Genomic DNA, 19,551 nt, shown 5'->3' with positions numbered 1-19,551 from the left:
CATATTAATGATGGTAGCCTGACAGGAGATTGGTGTGAATGCTGTAGCAATGCTTTAACCGGAAATGGACGCCATTTCTGTATTAAAAGAAGAGCAAAGAGACACACCTAAGCCCAAGACACATCAGTATTGGACCATCGTGTCATATGACGCACCTTAATTGCAGCAGCACATCAACAGTCAAACTCCCAACCAGCCGCTGCATGGCCGGGTGATTGATACCAAAGCTGAAAGTCCACCTGGAGCTTCTCCCCCTGCCTTACTCTGTAAGTTAAAAAAAATCTGAGCAGTGGTATTTCACTGGCAGCTGTTGCCTCCCACTTATCAAAGAGAAGATGTTGCTAAATTTACTTTTTGTGCTCTCAAACAGAGTTGCTACTACAGCAGCCGAGATGGACATATGGCTGTTCTCTAAAAAAAACACTATGTCAGCTGCAGTCGGCCATTGTGGGTTTGTTGATTGAAAATAAAAAGGGTGGTTGTTTTGACCTGCACTGGACAGTGTCATTGTTTTTTTGCTCCTCTCCCAGCTGCATGGGTTCAGCACGAGTTTGATTTATCAACTGGCTCCACTGATAGTAAAGAATGAGAACAGCTGCCTGTTGTATGTAGTTTACTCTGCAGCAACAGTGCAGTCCACTTGGGCCATGATGAATGTGACAGACTGAGCGTTTATCCAGTCTGTCCTTCCCAAACATCACCTTTGGGTTTTGCCCTGATAGACGTGAAATATATATGAGTATCTTTAACAACTGTGAAGTATTTTCCTCTATTTGCATGACCAAAAGGACTTAATTTTGCCCAAACTGGTGCTCTTAAAGTCAAATTTGACTGATGCTTGCTGGTACAAATGATTTCTTCTATATGAAACTCACGTCCATTTAAAGATAGCGTGTATGACAGTGAGTTCACACACTTGATTTAAATAAGGCTGCCCCCTAAACAGCTGTCTTATAATAATGACAAATAGTTTCCCTCAGCGTAGCGTGTCATATTAAACAGCTCTATGCTTAATGGTTTGGATAAATAGGCCATAAGTAGAAAAGCAGAGCACGCCGCTGTTTCTGCTGACAGCAAACCAAGCGAGCAGATAACTCCTGTCCGGACGGAGTGACTGAAGACACCGGCGCTGCAAAACTTCTCCCACCCTTAATTCAATTCCCTGGCTTCGTGTTGTCCCTCCTCCCCCTTCCTCATTTCCTTCCTCCCCCTCCCTAACCTGCGCTCCACATCGTACCAAAGCACCCCTGACGGATAACAAGCCAGGCTGTTTGTTCGCGCCTGTGTTGCCGGCGCGTGTTCGCCCCATTATCTCCGCATAAGCTAAATGCTAAATTATATTTGCCATTTTGTTTGCAGTGACACGGGACATCAATCACCTCCCTTTTTTATTTCCTCGCCTCTCTCCCCCTGTTTTTTCTCTCCGCTGCAGGAGATGAGGGGTTGAGAGGTAGGGTGGGCCGGAGGTGGGGTAGCGGAGAGAGAGGGGGGGACATAAAAAATTCATTACGCTTAGTGGCACATCAGCAAGGGAGAGATATGACTCCTGAGGAGGAGAAGAGGGGGAGTTGATAATGATGAAGAATATCAAACATAATGCGGCCCAAGTAGCTGCCCCATCCAATTTGTCCTCGTCGCACGCTGATCGCTTCCTTCGTGTCTGTGGTAAGGAAACAAGCTCCACAAGGACGATGAAGCATCTCTTAGTGGTTTTCACAGTTTGGGCGCAAGAATACAAATAAACAAGGGCATAAAGGAGACAGGAGGTGTAAAGGAGGATCACTTCAAGGGAGATTTGTATAAGACAGTGCTGAGAGAGCAGTGTCTGAAGCACTCCAGGGAAATGCAAGACTTCTATTATTCACCGTATTCATAAACAGGCCATGTTTATCTTACATCACACTCAAGGTTGGAAGCTTAAGTACTAGCAAAACGCAAAACGTGCTGCTGTGTTCAACATTGTAAGTCATGTAAATGAAGGGATACTGAAAATTGCTCAGTCATTCATTCGTCGTTACCATTTTCACATCCATAAAACATTTGATTCCTAAAATGCAGAGGAAAATATGGTAATATTTTAGAGTACCATAGCATATTTGATAACCCATTAATTGTTGTGGAACAGAAGCTAAGGACATTAGTTTACCAGCTAATGTAACCCGACATTCAACTTTAACCATTTAGCAGGCTACTCTGTTAAAGTGGGATCCCTTGGTTAGTCAGCAACAGAAATATGAGTTGGTAATACAAAGTATAAATCCCTCAGCCACCCGCCACTAGTAGCCCCTGTAACTATGGTGAAATAATGCTGAACTGACAGCACTCATAGCATCTCATGGGAACAAATTAGCTCTAATTTGATCAAAAAATAGAGATAATTCTGTTCAGAGGCAGTGCCAGGTTATACTAACAAAGAACTGAAGCAATGAGTGGAGATATTCAGCACAGAAATGTGGGCATTAACCTGCAAAGATGAATATTGGTCAGTAGAGCTAGCTTTGCTAACTTTAGCCATATTCTGTAAATCGACTGTGTACTGTTGCAGCGTTAAGTTGAACTGTGGGGTAATGGAAATGTGGTCTGTTTACTGTCCAATCACACTTCTCTGGCAGTCAGATGGGCGAGTTTGAGTTTGGCAGATGCTGGGAGAACATTTACTGCCTGACTGTATTGTGCCAAGTGTAAAGTTTGGAGGAGAGGGGATAATGGTAGGGGCTGTTTTTCAGGGCTTGGGCTAGACCCCTTATCTAAAATGAAGGGAAATCTTAATGCTTAACCAAGACATTTTGGACAATGCTATGCTTCCAACTTTGTGGCAACAGTTTAGGGATGGACCTTTTCTATTCCAACATGACTGTGCCTCAGTGCAAAAAGCAAAGAATATAAAGACATGGGCTGACAGGTTTCGTGTGGAAGAACTTAACAGGCCTGCACAGAGCCCTGACCTCAATCCCATCAAGCACCTTTGAGAAGAATCGAAACAGAGATTGTGAGCCAGGCCTTCTCGTCCAACATCAGTGCCTGACCTCATAAATGCTCTACATAATGAATGGGCACAAATCCCTACAAAAACACTCCAAAATCTTGTGGAAAGCTTTCCAAGAAGAGTGGAGGCTGTTAAAGCTGCAAAAAGGTGGCCAACTCAATACTAAAGTATAAGTACAATCCCATACAGTCCCTGTTGGTGTATGATCAGGTGGCCAAATACTTTTGTCCATATGGTGTATCTGCAAATGATGCCTTTCCTATCCTATTGTGTAACACTACCAAACTCTTGGCTAATACAAGTCTTTAACGACTTCGAACCTGAAGGTTATTGTAGCTTACCGGTGGCTAACAGCTAACGCTAGCTGTAGTTTCAGGCGCTGTTATTAACTGTGTTTTTACATTTACACTAAAATATGGGTAGATTGACCTTTCATATTTAAACTTTTCTTTGTTTTTATATCCAATAAGCAGTGCAGGGAAAATAATTTATTACAACAATTGTTACTATTTCACAACTTTCACAGCCTCTGTGACACAGAAGCTAATGTTAGCTTATTCGGCAAGCTAACGTAACATATCAGCATAAGTTTGACCACTTCTTAGCTGCACTGAGCAGCTTTTCATCTCAAGCATGACTTTGGAGGAAAAAGATTACAGCATAAACAATTAACTCTTTCGAGACAGGACAGCATGTTTTAACCTCTAAGTCTCATAGCCTATACATAAATGTGATTGGATGAGGCAGGCTGGTAACTTGTACACAGTTCATGTGTCGGGAGCCGGTCTGTGTCTGTCAGAGATGGGTAGATGTCAGCGGAGGAATCGCTTCCTTCTCTTGACAAGGCTTGATCACTGCTCTTATGAGAATTGCATGCTCCCAGGCTCCCCCCTCGCCCCACTCTCATTTCCACGTCTCTGACACATGTTCATTTGCGTGTCTCTGACATGCGGATCATGTTGCGCACGTACAGGGGCCGTGGCCTTTGATCCTGAAACGCAAAGAGAGGCACCCAGCACCCATGAGGAGGATGCTCCACGCCCACAGGCGGAAGGAAGTTTAGGAGGTTGATTTGTATCGCCCGATGGGAGTGAGGAGCTCGTAAATGATTGGTGTGATGCAGCTGAATCCAGAGAGAGGAAGTAACAAAGTCCTCAATTACAGTTTTCAGGTACCTTACATACACTTGAGGATTTATTTCTTTAAAGCCTTATAGACTGTCATAATTGCACCAGCACTTAATACCTAAATTTTGAATATGCCTCTGTTACTATACTACACCAGACCATATTAACACACTATTTGCAACTTGCTCCTTAAATGTCATAAGCTTATCACATTAATGATATTGTTGCAGAAATGAGCAGAGGTATTTCCACTATTAGAAAGAATGGCTACTTCCTAACAGAAAATACAACAAAGCAAGTTATTTAATCTCTAGTCTTATCCCACCTTGATTACTGTCCAACTGTCTGGTCTAATGCCTCAAAACAAGACCTAAATATGATCCAGCTCACCCAAAACAGAGCTGCATGTTTACTACTGCACTGCTCAATGAGGGACAGTGTGGATGAGATGCATGCCAGGCTGTCCTGGATAAATGTGGAAGAGAAACTTGCATGTAGCCTGGTCCAGTTTTTAAGAAACTTCATAACCTCCAAAACGCCTTCATACTTGCACTCCCAGCTTACCTACACTAATGATAGACACAGTTATAGCACAAGACAAACCTTTTTGAGTGTTTCACATTACCACTGCCCAAATCCAATGCTTTAAAGAGGACTGTCATGTATAGAGCAATGTCTATATGGCATAAACTGCCACAGCATTTGGTCAAAATTATTAACACGACTACTTTTAAAAAGAAATTAAGCACAGCCATTTCAAATAAAGTAGCAAACACTAAGCTTCATCAATTTGAGATAAAATAAACTCATTATTTTTGCTCAAAGTACAAATTTGATGTAATTTGATTAATTGAAGGGCATTATCATTTTTATGTCCTTTATTTTAATAAAGGAAAACATACATTAAACATGAAAAGGAGGATTTTTGTAAACAAGCAAAATAAAACTGACCCCTGGATGTTTTCATAATGTGCATAAAATCTCTAACCTAAGACGCCAGATGGATTTGTTCCACACATCCATCTGGGAAAGCTTCAATAGGAAATGTCTGGGAAAGGGCAGAGGCTTTGAAAAAACTCGGAGTATGACTGGATGAACGTTCTGTCTTTCACATCTCTACAGGCCAATCAGAGCAACAAAACACGTGACGTAGCAGCTATTGAGCTGCGTGTGCGCAGCTACTGAGGAATTACATGAAACATGGCAACTATAGACATGTCAGTATTCGACTTTTGTCATTTTTGAAAGTAAAACAACTCACTGCTGTTCTTTGTTCTTCTTTTAACAAAGAAATGTCGTCAAGCTCTGATAAAACGTACGCTTTAGCAGCATCCACGCTAAGCTCTTCCGCCATAATAGCACCGACCTCTTGCTGCTGCTTGTTTACGTCACAACGCTGCTGTGCCTGAAAGTACTGCCCCTTGTCGCTGATTGGTCCTGTCGCTTTCTAACCAGGCCCAAACGGTTCAGATGGGAGCTTTGCAAAATGGGTTCACCAGTAAAAAAAAAAAAAAAACAAGGAAATGGGCTTATCCATCTGCTTTGCAAGGTTATAAAAACTCTGCCGCTGCAAAAAGTTGATTTATTAAACTGGTATTTTGACACATTTCAAGTTAAAGAAATGTTGCAACTTGTATGATTTGTAAATTGCAGCAGGCCATATTGCAATTTAATCTAATTTGCGATTAATTGCCCAGCCCTAGCTTTAAAACAGTGTTTATCATAAACAGACTGCTGGTAAACTATTTCTTTTGATGATAAGTTTGCATTTCTGTGAAGGATCTCATTTGGCTATAGGCTCTTTGATGTAACACAGCAGAAAACTCCCTTGGGGGGCATGTTGTGATTTCTGTTTTACTGCTGGTAAATGCAGGTTATAAGTCACATATGGCTATCAGTAGCATATGTCCAGAATTGTTCTACATGACCAGAATCCTGGAGGACTGCCGGCCGTACTGGCAGGGGACAAAAAAGTTTAATGTAAGCTCTGGGCCCATACTACAGGACCAAAATGATGAGTGTTGTCACATCAGTACAGCTGAAAGAAAACTAATGTACGTTTCAGACTCAAGACTTTCTTTGGTCTGGAACAGTGTTACTCAACCCTGCTCAACCAAAGAGACAAATTGCTGCAAAATACATTTGCAAGAGCCATAATCTAAGGCAGTGGTTCCCAAAGTGGGGGTCAGGACCCCCAGGGGGGTCGTGAGACAGTGACAGGGGGTCGTGGGATCTTTTTCAATAAAACAAAGAGAAATTTCATATAATTTAAATTCATAAATTGCATATATTATTTTTAAAATGTTGTTAAAAGGAGTCCAAATTCAAAACAAAACATAGTTATAAAGTAATATTTGTGCTTAAATGCAAGTAAAAGTTACAAAAATGACCTAAAATGAAAGTTTTGCACATGATGCTTTTTGCAGTATTGTGTGCTTTATCCCCCTTTAAAGAAGATGGGGGTCCTTGATCTCTGATGCAGTTTTTTGGGGGATCATGGGCTGAAAAGTTTGGGAACCTCTGATCTAAGGGGTAAAGAGTCGAAATTAAAATAAGTTAAAGGTGGCAAAAATGGTCAAAAAGCGACAATCACTGGGAGAAAAGTGGAAAAAATGGGTGGGGAGTGACCAAAACATGAGTTAAAGTTGGCAGAAATGGTCCGAAAGTAGCAAAAGTGTGGCAAAAAGCAGTGAAAAGTGACTAAAATGGGAAAAAAATTTAAAAAGGGTGAGAAAAATGGGCAAAAAGTGTCATTTAATTGCAAAACGCTGGTTAAATGGGCAAGAAGTGGGAAAAATAGGCATAAAGGGGCAAAATATTGCAAAAAGCAGAATTGCCCAGCCCTATTTCATGGTGTCTCATCTGATTTAGAGAGGTATTGTAAATGTACTAGTAGTGCTAATGAAAAACATTTAATCTTATTCAGGGTTTGTAACCATTTTACGTTAAATTTTCTGTAACTTTTTGTGCGCTGGTGCCCTTTTGACCATTTTCGCCCCTGCCCCTCAAACATCCTGAGTCCAGCCCTGGTGTTCAGTATGTTGCTTTTTAATACTCAAGAAGCAAGAAGGATTTAACTTCAATAGTATCCCTATGATGATGTGAGGTTCAGAAACAGCTGGTAGAAACGTCCTCCAGAGGGCTGCTTTTACTTTTATAGTGTTAATACATTCAGGGCCTGTACTTTTCCACTTTTACTGCAGTTAAAGAATCAGTGCTTAAACTTTTACAAGTCCTTTATACAAGTTTCTGTACTTCTACTTTAAAGAAGAATGCATGTATTGTTGCCAACTCTGGTTGAATGAGATGTGTTCTCAGGTCTGATAAGAACTACTTTAATGAGTGAGTGTCTGTGTATGAGGGACTTACACGTGAATAGGGGGCACAGGGGAGGGCTCGTAGATGTATCGTCCCTGCGTATGTCTGTCATCGATTGGCACGGGAGGATGGAAGGTCGGGAAGAACTGTGGTGTAGCTGAAAGACAAAGAAAGGAAAAGTTATATAAGGTAGGAATTTTCATTTTCACAGCACGACTCCTGCTTCCTCCAAACGTATTGTCATGCGAATTCATTCCCTCCTCAGTTAATCTAAACAGCAGCCATAATGAAAGGCAGTGGTTGATGGCTATCTTTCAGCAGACCCACCCAAATTAGACCTCATTAAATTCCCTCAACTAAAAGCTGCGCTGCTCTGAAACGTTCACTGAGGAAGTAAATGTCTCCAGGCTGATAGAACTCAAAATAAACTGTGATAAATAATCCCAAGAAATTAAGCCAAATGGCACGTTCCTCACCGTATCAAGCATAATATGGTTTTGAACAAAGGATAACATTTAAGTACAAGCAAAGAGACGTACAAAATGAGAACAAAAACAGCCTTTTACGATTCAGTGTTTTGTCACAACTGCCAGAGAGAATTGCAAAGCTTTTTTCCCCCCTCGAGATAAGACATTAAAACATTTGCATAATGTGAGCTTCCAAGCCTTTCTCTATTTTTACCCCCTGAAATTGAAACTGTTTTGCTGCCACCAGACTGGATTCACATATGTATGCACTCTTCTTCTAACCTTAACTGCACTCTGCAGCATAATCTTCCAAACTAAAGTTGGAATTTTGTGTTGCCGCTCTACAACTATTGTTGGACAAGTCGCAACAAGCAAAGCACAAGGTTGAATGCTGCCTACTTCAGGGTCGAGTTGTGAAACAGAAATGGGTTAAAACATGTACACAAGGATAGAAAGAGCAAAAGAACAACAAATCCAAGCCATTGAGTTAATAAGTCCTTCATTGAAGGCTGTATGAACACATGTTTCTTTATTGCCTGTTACTGAGGCCAGTGCCAAGCTGCGTATGAGCACCCCGAGGCGAAGCATGTGTCAACATCTGCATACCTTCACGCAGCGAGACTCTGAGCTTCTAGCTATGTGTTTTGCCTGTAAATATTAAGAAGTGTGTGCCAAGGGGGCAGATAGCCAACAGCGGGGTGCCCCACAGCTCCACAAGTGTCGGTCCATGCCAGACGCAGCTGGGATACTCAGCAGGTGTTGATCCCCCCAGCACCTCTCAGGTTTGCTTAGCTCATCACTCATTCATTCATTTGGCTGATCACTGCCAGCTTTAGCAAACACAGAAACAATCAGCTCAATGTTGTTTGTAATCCTACATCATTAGATTGCAAGACTAATGCACCCCAGGGATTAAGTATTGTACTTCCATGAAGTTTGGGGGATTTGCAGGAGATAAAGTAAAAACATGTTTCTGAAAGCTGAGCAGAGGCTATACTTTTAGGCCTGACTGTGTCACTAATATGGGTCTATTAAGTTGGCTACTGTAAATTAAGTCATCCTTTGAGGACTCTGAATACCTTTAAAAGCAGGGTTCCTGACCGTTTTTTAACTTTAAGCCCCCTAAGAATCTAAGAAAACCTGAGCTCCCAAGGACTGGCACAAGAAAAAAAAATACTTTACAGTCAGATTTATTTCAGTTGTTTACATCCAAACAAAATAACCCTGAACACAGAGACATTTTAGATACCTAAATATTTACAAGTGTTTATTATAGCCTAGTTTTAGTTAGAATGTGCAAATATTCTTTTAATAGTCTAGAAGCAGATAGAGCCTCACGTCCCCCCTAAAATCTCTGGTGCCTCCTTTCTGGGGTCCGGGACCCCAGGATGGGAACCAAGACGAAAACGATATATTGCCGTTTCATTTTTAAAAAGTTTTCTGTAAAGATGGGATTGTTTCAGGAAATATCCACGGAACCACGGAACCACTGAAAACGACTGAAAACGCTGTAGTGCATATGCCAAGCCTGTACGTGGCGCTGTAACGCTGCCACCGAAATGCATTAAAAGAGAGAAGAAGAACACAGACCACTGCCCCAAACTTTCTTCTAACTGCCTTCCTGGTTGTTCTCCGCGGTGGATTTAGAAACATATGGTGTGTGCGTTTCGCGGTGGTGGTATAGGAGCATCAGATTTTGCTGTAAAAGCAATAACAAGATCAGAAAAATGAGTTACAGGTGGCAAAAATGGTCCAAAAGTGGCAAAACGAGGCAAAAAAAAAAAGAAAAGTGACTAAAATGGGCAAAACACAGTCAATAGTGGCAAAAATGGGCAAAAAACAGGAAACAAGTGGTATCTAATGGCAACAGGTAGATTAAATAGGTGAAAAGTGGTAAAAAAAAAATGCGAAAAAGGGCAAAAATTGGATGAAGTGGCAAAAAAAGGAGGCAAAAGCGGGAAAAAAGGAAACAAGTGGTATTTAATAGCAAAATGTATCTTAATTGGGCAACAAGTGGCAAAAAATGGTGAAAAGGTGCAAAAATGGGATAAAATTGGCAAAAATTGAAAAAAAAGTACCAAAAAAATTTCAAAGATGGGCAAAATAATGGAAAAAGGGGTATTTAATAGCAATAGGTAGCTTAAATGGGTGAAAAGTGGCACCAAATGGTGAAAAAGGGCAAAAATGGGGAAAAAGTGTCAAAAAGAAGAGACAAAAATGGGGACAAAAAGGAAACAAGTGGTATTTAATGAAAAAAAGGTGGCTTAAATGGCAGAAGTGGTAAAAAAAAAAAAAAGGGTGAAAAGGGCAAAAATTGGAAAAAGTGGTAAAAAGAAATGGCAAAAAGGGCAAAACGTAGGAAAGGTAGCTTACATGGGTGAAAAGTGGCAAAAAGTGGCAAAAAAGTTACCCTTTTTAAGATTTTCTGGGTGAAATAATATTTAAAATAAGACATAAAAAGCCACAAATCATCACAAAAGAGTCACATGTGGCTCTAGAGCCACATGTTCAGTATCACTGCCCTAAATCATTTCTCAAACTACAATTAGAGCAAATTAGTTTCTTCTCACAGAACTCAACAAGTAAAAAGAAAACTTTTGCAAACTTTCAGAAACCATTGGAGGGTTTTCATCCTGTTTTCACACTGGCAGAGATAAGTGCTAAAAGCCTCCTCCATGAAGCTCTGGCAAGTATCTGAGCAGTCTGTCTCTGTCTGTTTGATAGTTTCCTCCTGATGACTCAGTTTTGGCTGGGCTCACCTCGGCTGATTCCAGAGCTGCTGAGGGAGGGAGGGACGAGGGGATGCTGGGAGATGTGCTTGTGGTAGAATCTGCTTTGTTTACACAACTCCACCGCTTCGACTCCAGCGTTGGCCCTTAGCTGTCAGAGTCGGAAACGGACACTCAGATACACCTCGGCCTGTGTTCTCGGCTCTGGCTCGATGGGAGTAAAAGTTTCATGTTTTCTAATCTCGCTGATCTCTGCCCTGACCTCTGTCCTGTTGGGCAATGAGGGATGACGGTAGAGATTACAAACTGTGAAATCATTTTAAAGACCATGCAACACAAACTTACATCCCTGCATCCTCCTTTCCTCATTGAATTCCCTAAAAACTGTATGTTTTTGTCTGTATCTCCTCACTCAGCAAAGCTCTGCACTTCCACTGCACCTTTTATTTCTTCCTCATTCATCACTCCTCTTTGGCCCATGACTTCCCCGCATGGCGAACCAGGTTTATTTAAATCCATCTCAGAAGTTTACTTTACCCAGGCCCTATCTAAATAAAAGCCTGCCACCTCTTTTACGCCAGCGCGGCTCTCCATTAGCAATCCAAACAGGCCTGTGTGTCACAGGAGGGAACATATACAGTCGCAAAGAACAGAGAGAGAAGGAGATACACCAGCCTGCAATCCATCTCAAGTGTTTCCTGTAGGGACTCTTTACTGTTTACGCCACGGCTAAATTGCCCCTGCTCTTCTGGATATTTAAGGGTATTCTTGTGCTCTAATACAGAATACAGCTGGAGGGCAGAGAGGAAGCCAACGCACGTGTCACAGATTCTACCTTCCCATTGAAACCACACACCACAGCAGCTCAAGCATTCCTAAGGAGAGAGTAATAACGCCAGATGAACACGGTAAACCACAAATGGCCAAGTGAGAAGGGCTAAAAAGGACTGAAATCACAAAATACTTAAGTTAGGAATCCCATAAATCTGATTCACAGTAAAAACAATGTATCTTCTATGTGGAGGCAGCAACTGGTACCTCTGTTGCCAGGTTTTCCCATGGGAAAAAGCACATTTTGGATGTCATCTAAAAATCTTGACTTATTTTGTTGTTATCTGGATGGCAATGCTGTTTTCCCATCAGAGCAATCACATTTTCCCCTTAACATAGTTTTAAAGCCAATGCAATGGGACAGTAGCTTTCATCAGAGGGAAATATGTTCATCTCATTTCCACAGAGCACTCTAGTTGCCTGCTTTCAGCACTATGTAACTTTGGCTGTAGAAGTGCAAACAGCTGTACAACACTGCCCTTCCACAACTCTATGTGGAAAACAGGGAGCAGGAATGGAGCAGGTTCCTGCTTTCCTGTGCCTACAAGACAAGCCTATAAACAAAATGTATTATTATTATTATTATTATTATTATTATTATTATTATTATTATTATTAAAGACTGGGGCAGGATAAAGGCAGCAAAAAACCTGCAGAGCAGAGCATGCATTAGTGACAACAGAATGACAATGGTTAAGTCAAAAGCAGAATAAATGAGGAGCTGGGGTGGAGGAGGGTTGCAAAAAGCAGCTCACAGCGACAGAGGCAAAGCGTAGCCAGGCTAGAGTAGTTTAGATATGGCCGCATGAGTGCGATTAGCCAATGGTGTGCTAAGGTGCATCAGATAATTGAGATCAGCTGATCTCAATCACATTTTGTTGCAGTCTGAAACCTTTAGAGCAGGGGTGTCAAACTCAATCACAACAGGGGCCAGATTCTGGATTCAGGACTAAACTGAGGGCCTAACAGGGTCATCTTTTTAACCATAAACTGTCAGCCTTGTTTCACCAGCAATAAAATACAGCGCTTAACAAATGTATTAGACCACCCTAACCCTAACCAAAGTAAGGTTTATGCCACAGCTGCCCTAAATTAACAGCATTGGTAATTACCAAAATCATTTTTGATGTTTCTGCAATAGTTAATACACCAATATGTAGAAGCTCTTTAACCCAAATGATATTTTTGATGCTAAAATAAAATAATTATTGTTATCCATGAATTTTCAAATTGACTGATTTATACAAAAACTGAAAAAATAGTAAAGCACATTAATATTTCTTGATTAAGATGTCAAATTATAGTTATTTACTTGCATTCCTGAACAGAAAAATGAGTTTTAGTGGTTGAATGTTATGCTTGATTCATTTCTGACTACTCAGAGAAGCCCAGTGAACCGGCTCAAATTTGGGTGAATTCCATTTGAAATTCCTCATTCCTGTTCAAAATGGTAAAACATGGAGAGCTCACTGAAAATAAAAGAGTCTGCATTAAAGCACTTTATGATGCTGGATGGTCTCTGAGACAAATATGACATATCATCAAGTATAAGTTTACATTTTTATACTTGAGGAAATCTGCAGACCTCAGACTGATGGGCCAGCTTTAACAGAAATTAGATCATCTAGCGGGCCGGATTTAACTGTTCCAGGGGCCAGATTTGGTCCCCGGGCCTTGAGTTTGACACCTGTGCTTTAGAGGGCATCAAAAATAGCCAGGCTGAATTCCTTCATATTGTTGGTTAACTTCTCAAATCTTAGATTTTACAAGTTGACTTCTATCAACTGTAAACTTTATTTTTTTTCTTATGTTGTTGTAAATGACACACAGAGTAAATTACATGAAGTGAAGTGTCTCTGTATCTCTTTTCTTCTTTTTGGGCACCAAGTCTTTCCTGTAGACAGTTTGTAATGTTTATAAAAAATGCAATTAGCTTTTATCGCATTAAAACCACATGCATACCTTGGGATAACAAAATAAATAGCTTAGAATACTAAAAAACAGCCAAAATGTACTTGTTACAGCAGGAAAGGAAATTGTGTAAAAGGAAATAAACGGGTGCGTGTCCTCCCTGGGTTTCCGTTCTTTTAAATGATCCAAAACATGATTTTTTTTTTTTTAAGTTCCCAGAATTTCCTGAAGTCTTCAGAACTCGTCCCAAACATTTTAATGACCCAATCACAACTTTTGGAGCACTGATACTCATTTTTGGGTTTGAATTTTTCCCTCTTTTTAATCTTTTACAAGAAGGGATGGAAGTCATTAAGACATGATTACAAATGGGTCTTAATGAAAGGGCAATTAGAGGCAAACTTTGACCAGGCTCATTAATTCTAATTCAGCACAAACACACCGAGCTCAGGACCAAAAGGCAGCTTCCCCTTCATTAAAGAGAGGATGGTAATTGCCTTGTCCTTTATTGGACACTTGAATCATTTCAAAAGAAAAGGGGAGGACAAGGGGAGGATAAAGCCCAAAGCACATCATTTGGAATATCCTTATTGGTTAATCTCCTTTCATAATGGAAGTTTTTACCACAAAGGATCTTCTCTGTGCTTTGAGATGTGATACTTTGGGAGAATTTGAGCTGTCACTCATAATTCTGATGTGGTTTTTGATAACACACAAACAGTTTCACTCCCCTCTCTTTTGTTGTCAACTCAGCATTGTGAGTTTATTGTCTCGTCTGGTAAACCTGCGCTCCTCCTCTCCTCTGGCGAGGGTTCACTGACTCGGCTCTAACAGAGTGTCACCCGCAGCCCAGGACGAAACACTTCTCCATAAACACTGCATGCGCTTCTCCTCGACGCTCCACCACAAGAGCACAAAGAGCCAGTGACAGATTGTCATAAGCGACTAAGGCGGAGTGAGGAAAGGGGCTGCTGGGGCTCGCTCCAGAGGTTTGTGAATTGCTAATGTGGAACATATGAAGCCTGCGCTGGGCTGTGACTGCCAGATTTCATTATGCCACCTCTCTCAGCGCTCATGATCTCACTGTTCAGGCACGCTCGTCTGCAGCGGGGCCCGCAGTTTCACCACAGCTCTGCAAGACTTCGTAGAGTGAGGGGAAGATGCTCCTGACTTTGTCTGCTTGTTTGCACATTGCATCATGCTACTCTGTGGCTTCTTATGAGGAGTGAACTCAAGCACATTTACATGACTTTATATTTCAACAAAAGGTTCGGATGCACTTAGGTGCAGATGTTTTTCACCTACTCCAGGTGGTGTTATCTTTAGAAACTTGCAGTTCTGGTCTCCATTTTTACACATTAAGGTTGAACATTTTGGAAAGTTTAATGATGTTTTCTGTGTGGATTTGATTGTGAAATATCTCCTGTTAAATGATGCTTTTACACTTACTCAAAGCTCCTGAGAACATCCCAAAAGTTTGGGAGTGAGCTGCATGTGGTGGAATTTTTCATCCTGATTTCCTTCTAGCCTCAGAGTAAAAATTAAACGATGTTATTATTACCATGCACAATATGAAGCTGCTTTTTACTCTTTTGTACTCTTCAGTATGTTCTTTTCTGCTCCTTCTTTCCTTCTCTTTAAAGCCATTGTTTTTTAATCTATTCTCTGAACACCAGCTCATAATGCAGATGTCCAAAGAAGATCCACCAAGACATGATTTTCCTTCATTTGATTTAATCTGATGGACCTTTATTGTCAGTCAAAGCCTATAATCTGTCTTGCGTCATAGCGGCTCCATTTGTATCATAAAAAGTAAAGACAAGACACAAACAAATGGATTCATGACACAACAAACAAATATTTGGAGGCCTTAATCATACTTTGATGTGGGATGATCTCCTAACTCAATTTTAGAATTGACTCGTGTACAAAAGCATGCTTCAGGCTGATCTAATTAGAAACTATGCCTCGTTTTTGACAGTGATAGCTTCAATTCGAATGTTGAGGTCAGAAACGATGCAGTTAGCTAGATCTGACATGTTTTGATTTTAGGCTGAAAGTCTCTGCAGAGGTTGGCCGAGGGTCCCTGAGCAGACTTAGAAGGAATACGAAATCAAAATTAGTTTACTCAAGTTTAGTTTAGTTCAAGATCAGTTTGAGATGAGTTTAGACTAGCTGTTAAAGTTAGGTGGTTAAGTTAAGTTGTTTAGTTGTTATAGTCATGGTTGAGTCCAGTTTATTTGAGTTTAGTTTAGTTGCTGAGGTTGAGTTGAGTTAGGTTTGGTTTTAGTTATGTCTAGATAAGGTTTTTTAGTAAAATAAAGTTAAGTTAGGATATATTAGGTTCAGTTTTATTTGTCAAGTTTAAGTTTAGTTTGGTTAGGTTAAGTTTATTTGGGTTAAGTTTAGTTGGGTTTGGTTTAGTTGTCAAGGTAAGTTTAGTTGGGTTAAGTTTAGTTGGGTTAGGTTTAGTTGTCAAGGTTAGGCTTAGTTGGGTTTGGTTTAGTTGTCAAGGTTAGGTCAAGTTGGGTTTAGTTTAGTTGGGCTTGGTTTGGTTGTCAAGGTTAAGTTTAGTTGGGTTTGGTTTAGTTGTCAAGGTTAGGTCAAGTTGGGTTTAGTTTAGTTGGGTTTGGTTTAGTTGGGTTTGGTTTAGTTGTCAAGGTTAAGTTTAGTTGGGTTTAGTTTAGTTGGGTTTGGTTTAGTTGTCAAGGTTTAGTTGGGTTTGGTTTAGTTGTCAAGGTTAAGTTTAGTTGGGTTTGGTTTAGTTGGGTTTAGTTTAGTTGGGTTTGGTTTAGTTGGCAAGGTTAAGTTTAGTTGGGTTTGGTTTAGTTGGGTTTGGTTTAGTTGTCAAGGTTAAGTTTAGTTGGGGTTGGTTTAGTTGTCAAGGTTATGTTTAGTTGGGTTTGGTTTAGTTGTCAAGGTTAGTTTAGTTGGGTTTAGTTTAGTTGGGTTTGGTTTAGTTGTCAAGGTTAGGTTTAGTTGGGTTAGGTTTAGTTGGGTTTGGTTTAGTTGTCAAGGTTAAGTTTAGTTGGGTTTGGTTTAGTTGGGCTTGGTTTAGTTGTCAAGGTTAAGTTTAGTTGGGTTTGGTTTAGTTGGGCTTGGTTTAGTTGTCAAAGTTAAGTTTAGTTGGGTTTAGTTTAGTTGGGTTTGGTTTAGTTGTCAAGGTAAGTTTATTTGGGTTAAGTTTAGTTGGGTTAAGTTTAGTTGGGTTAGGTTTAGTTGTCAAGGTTAGGTTTAGTTGGGTTTGGTTCAGTTGTCAAGGTTAGGTCAAGTTGGGTTTAGTTTAGTTGGGCTTGGTTTGGTTGTCAAGGTTAAGTTTAGTTGGGTTTGGTTTAGTTGTCAAGGTTAGGTCAAGTTGGGTTTAGTTTTTTTGGGTTTGGTTTAGTTGGGTTTGGTTTAGTTGTCAAGGTTAAGTTTAGTTGGGTTTAGTTTAGTTGGGTTTGGTTTAGTTGTCAAGGTTAAGTTTAGTTGGGTTTGGTTTAGTTGGTTTTGGTTTAGTTGTCAAGGTTAAGTTTAGTTGGGTTAGGTTTAGTTGGGTTTGGTTTAGTTGTCAAGGTTATGTTTAGTTGGGTTTGGTTTAGTTGTCAAGGTTAGTTTAGTTGGGTTTAGTTTAGTTGGGTTTGGTTTAGTTGTCAAGGTTAGGTTTAGTTGGGTTAGGTTTAGTTGGGTTTGGTTTAGTTGTCAAAGTTAATTTAGTTGGGTTTAGTTTAGTTGGGTTTGGTCTAGTTGTCAAGGTTATGTTTAGTTGGGTTTAGTTTAGTTGGGTTAAGTTTAGTTGGGTTTGGTTTAGTTGTCAAGATTAAGTTTAGTTGGGTTTAGTTTACTAGGGTTTGGTTTAGTTGTCAAGGTTAAGTTTAGTTGGGTTAAGTTTAGTGGCGTTTGGTTTAATTGTCAAGGTTATGTTTAGTTAGGTTTGGTTTAGTTGGGTTTGGTTTAGTTGTCAAGGTTATGTTTAGTTGGGTTAAGTTTAGTTGGGTTTGGTTTAGTTGTCAAGGTTAAGTTTAGTTTGGTTATGTTTAGTTGGGTTTAGTTTAGTTGTCAAGGTTAAGTTTAGTTGGGTTTAGTTTAGTTGGGTTTGGTTTAGTTGTCAAGGTTAAGTTTAGTTGGGTTTGGTTTAGTTGGTTTTGGTTTAGTTGTCAAGGTTAGGTCAAGTTGGGTTTAGTTTAGTTGGGCTTGGTTTGGTTGTCAAGGTTAAGTTTAGTTGGGTTTGGTTTAGTTGTCAAGGTTAGGTCAAGTTGGGTTTAGTTTTTTTGGGTTTGGTTTAGTTGGGTTTGGTTTAGTTGTCAAGGTTAAGTTTAGTTGGGTTTAGTTTAGTTGGGTTTGGTTTAGTTGTCAAGGTTAAGTTTAGTTGGGTTTGGTTTAGTTGGTTTTGGTTTAGTTGTCAAGGTTAAGTTTAGTTGGGTTAGGTTTAGTTGGGTTTGGTTTAGTTGTCAAGGTTATGTTTAGTTGGGTTTGGTTTAGTTGTCAAGGTTAGTTTAGTTGGGTTTAGTTTAGTTGGGTTTGGTTTAGTTGTCAAGGTTAGGTTTAGTTGGGTTAGGTTTAGTTGGGTTTGGTTTAGTTGTCAAAGTTAATTTAGTTGGGTTTAGTTTAGTTGGGTTTGGTCTAGTTGTCAAGGTTATGTTTAGTTGGGTTTAGTTTAGTTGGGTTAAGTTTAGTTGGGTTTGGTTTAGTTGTCAAGATTAAGTTTAGTTGGGTTTAGTTTACTAGGGTTTGGTTTAGTTGTCAAGGTTAAGTTTAGTTGGGTTAAGTTTAGTGGCGTTTGGTTTAATTGTCAAGGTTATGTTTAGTTAGGTTTGGTTTAGTTGGGTTTGGTTTAGTTGTCAAGGTTATGTTTAGTTGGGTTAAGTTTAGTTGGGTTTGGTTTAGTTGTCAAGGTTAAGTTTAGTTTGGTTATGTTTAGTTGGGTTTAGTTTAGTTGTCAAGGTTAAGTTTAGTTGGGTTTAGTTTAGTTGGGTTTGGTTTAGTTGTCAAGGTTAAGTTTAGTTGGGTTTGGTTTAGTTGGTTTTGGTTTAGTTGTCAAGGTTAAGTTTAGTTGGGTTAGGTTTAGTTGGGTTTGGTTTAGTTGTCAAGGTTATGTTTAGTTGGGTTTGGTTTAGTTGGGGTTGGTTTAGTTGTCAAGGTTAAGTTTAGTTGGGTTTGGTTTAGTTGGGTTTGGTTTAGTTGTCAAGGTTTAGTTGGGTAAGTTTAGCTGGGTTTGGTTTAGTTGTCAAGGTTTAGTTGTTAAGTTAAACCAGTTTAAGTTAGGATAAGTTCAATTTAGTTGTGAGATAGGTTCAGTTTAATTGTGTTTTGTTTACTTAAAAAGGTAGGGTGAGGTTAAGTTAGATTCAGTTAAGTTTAGTTTAAATGTGTTCAGTTTTGTTGCTTAGGTTAAGTTAAGTCAGGTTAAGTTCAGTGTAGTTGTGTTTAGTTCAGTTGTTTTAGTAAAGTTTATTGAAGTTTAGCTTTAGTTAGTTTATTAGGACCCCCCTTAGCTGCAGCAGTCCTGTAGCTGTTCTTCCTGATGTTAGAGGACACTCAGAATCAGAAGAATTTGTCCACTCATCCCTAACTGCTCTCAGTCAGCAGAGTAAATAAGTTTGTTTTGTCCTTTAGCAGACATTCAATAATTAGTTTAAAGCTCCAAGTTTTTATGCTTTTCTTTTTCAAAATGCACGTCAAAAAAATCTAACTAGATTACACTGCAAACTGGGGAGAAAATTAAACACTGCAAAAAGTTTGTACACCCAAAGGACAAAAAGAATAAGGTACTCCATACTCCAATGCTGCTTTGAGCCCTTCTGCAGTGTTTTTCCCCTTTTTAAAAAGTTGCAATACACAGGTTTGACCTGCGACTCCCAATACTCGCATAAAAATAGGGGCGAAATAGGGGGAATTCAGGATAAATTTGGATGGAACCTGATAAATTTTATCTTTCTAGGACAATAAATGGCTGATTACTATGACCAAATATTTATAAAAACCCTTAAAATGTACATCTGCACATGACAGCAGTAAACATCTGCTGCTTTATAAAAATGCACACAAGCATCACTATGACTAATTAAATTGAGAATTACTTACACCTGCTTCCAGCCTTTCTTAGAGTAAATTTCTACATTCATTGTTTTAGGCTGTTGTGTTGTTCTTATTCCAGTTTTGGCAAAGACCTAGGACAGTGGCGTCTCAAAGTCCCTGGTGCT

At 39.8% G+C, this 19,551-nt stretch overlaps 1 protein-coding gene across 2 annotated transcripts in view; it reads right to left on the bottom strand.

Annotated features, from left to right (window-relative positions):
- Window positions 1–19,551, bottom strand: part of gli3 (GLI family zinc finger 3) — a 193,300-nt gene that overhangs the window by 82,239 nt on the left and 91,510 nt on the right. For both annotated transcript variants that reach the window (XM_041814401.1, XM_041814402.1), the window contains one exon: window positions 7,483–7,588. In XM_041814401.1, the coding sequence (XP_041670335.1) occupies window positions 7,483–7,588 (106 nt within the window). The remainder of the gene's footprint in view (window positions 1–7,482; window positions 7,589–19,551) is intronic.

Source organism: Cheilinus undulatus, linkage group 19, assembly GCF_018320785.1.
Source record: "Cheilinus undulatus linkage group 19, ASM1832078v1, whole genome shotgun sequence".
Lineage (NCBI taxonomy): Eukaryota > Metazoa > Chordata > Actinopteri > Labriformes > Labridae > Cheilinus > Cheilinus undulatus.
This window is presented reverse-complemented; position numbering and strand designations above follow the sequence as displayed.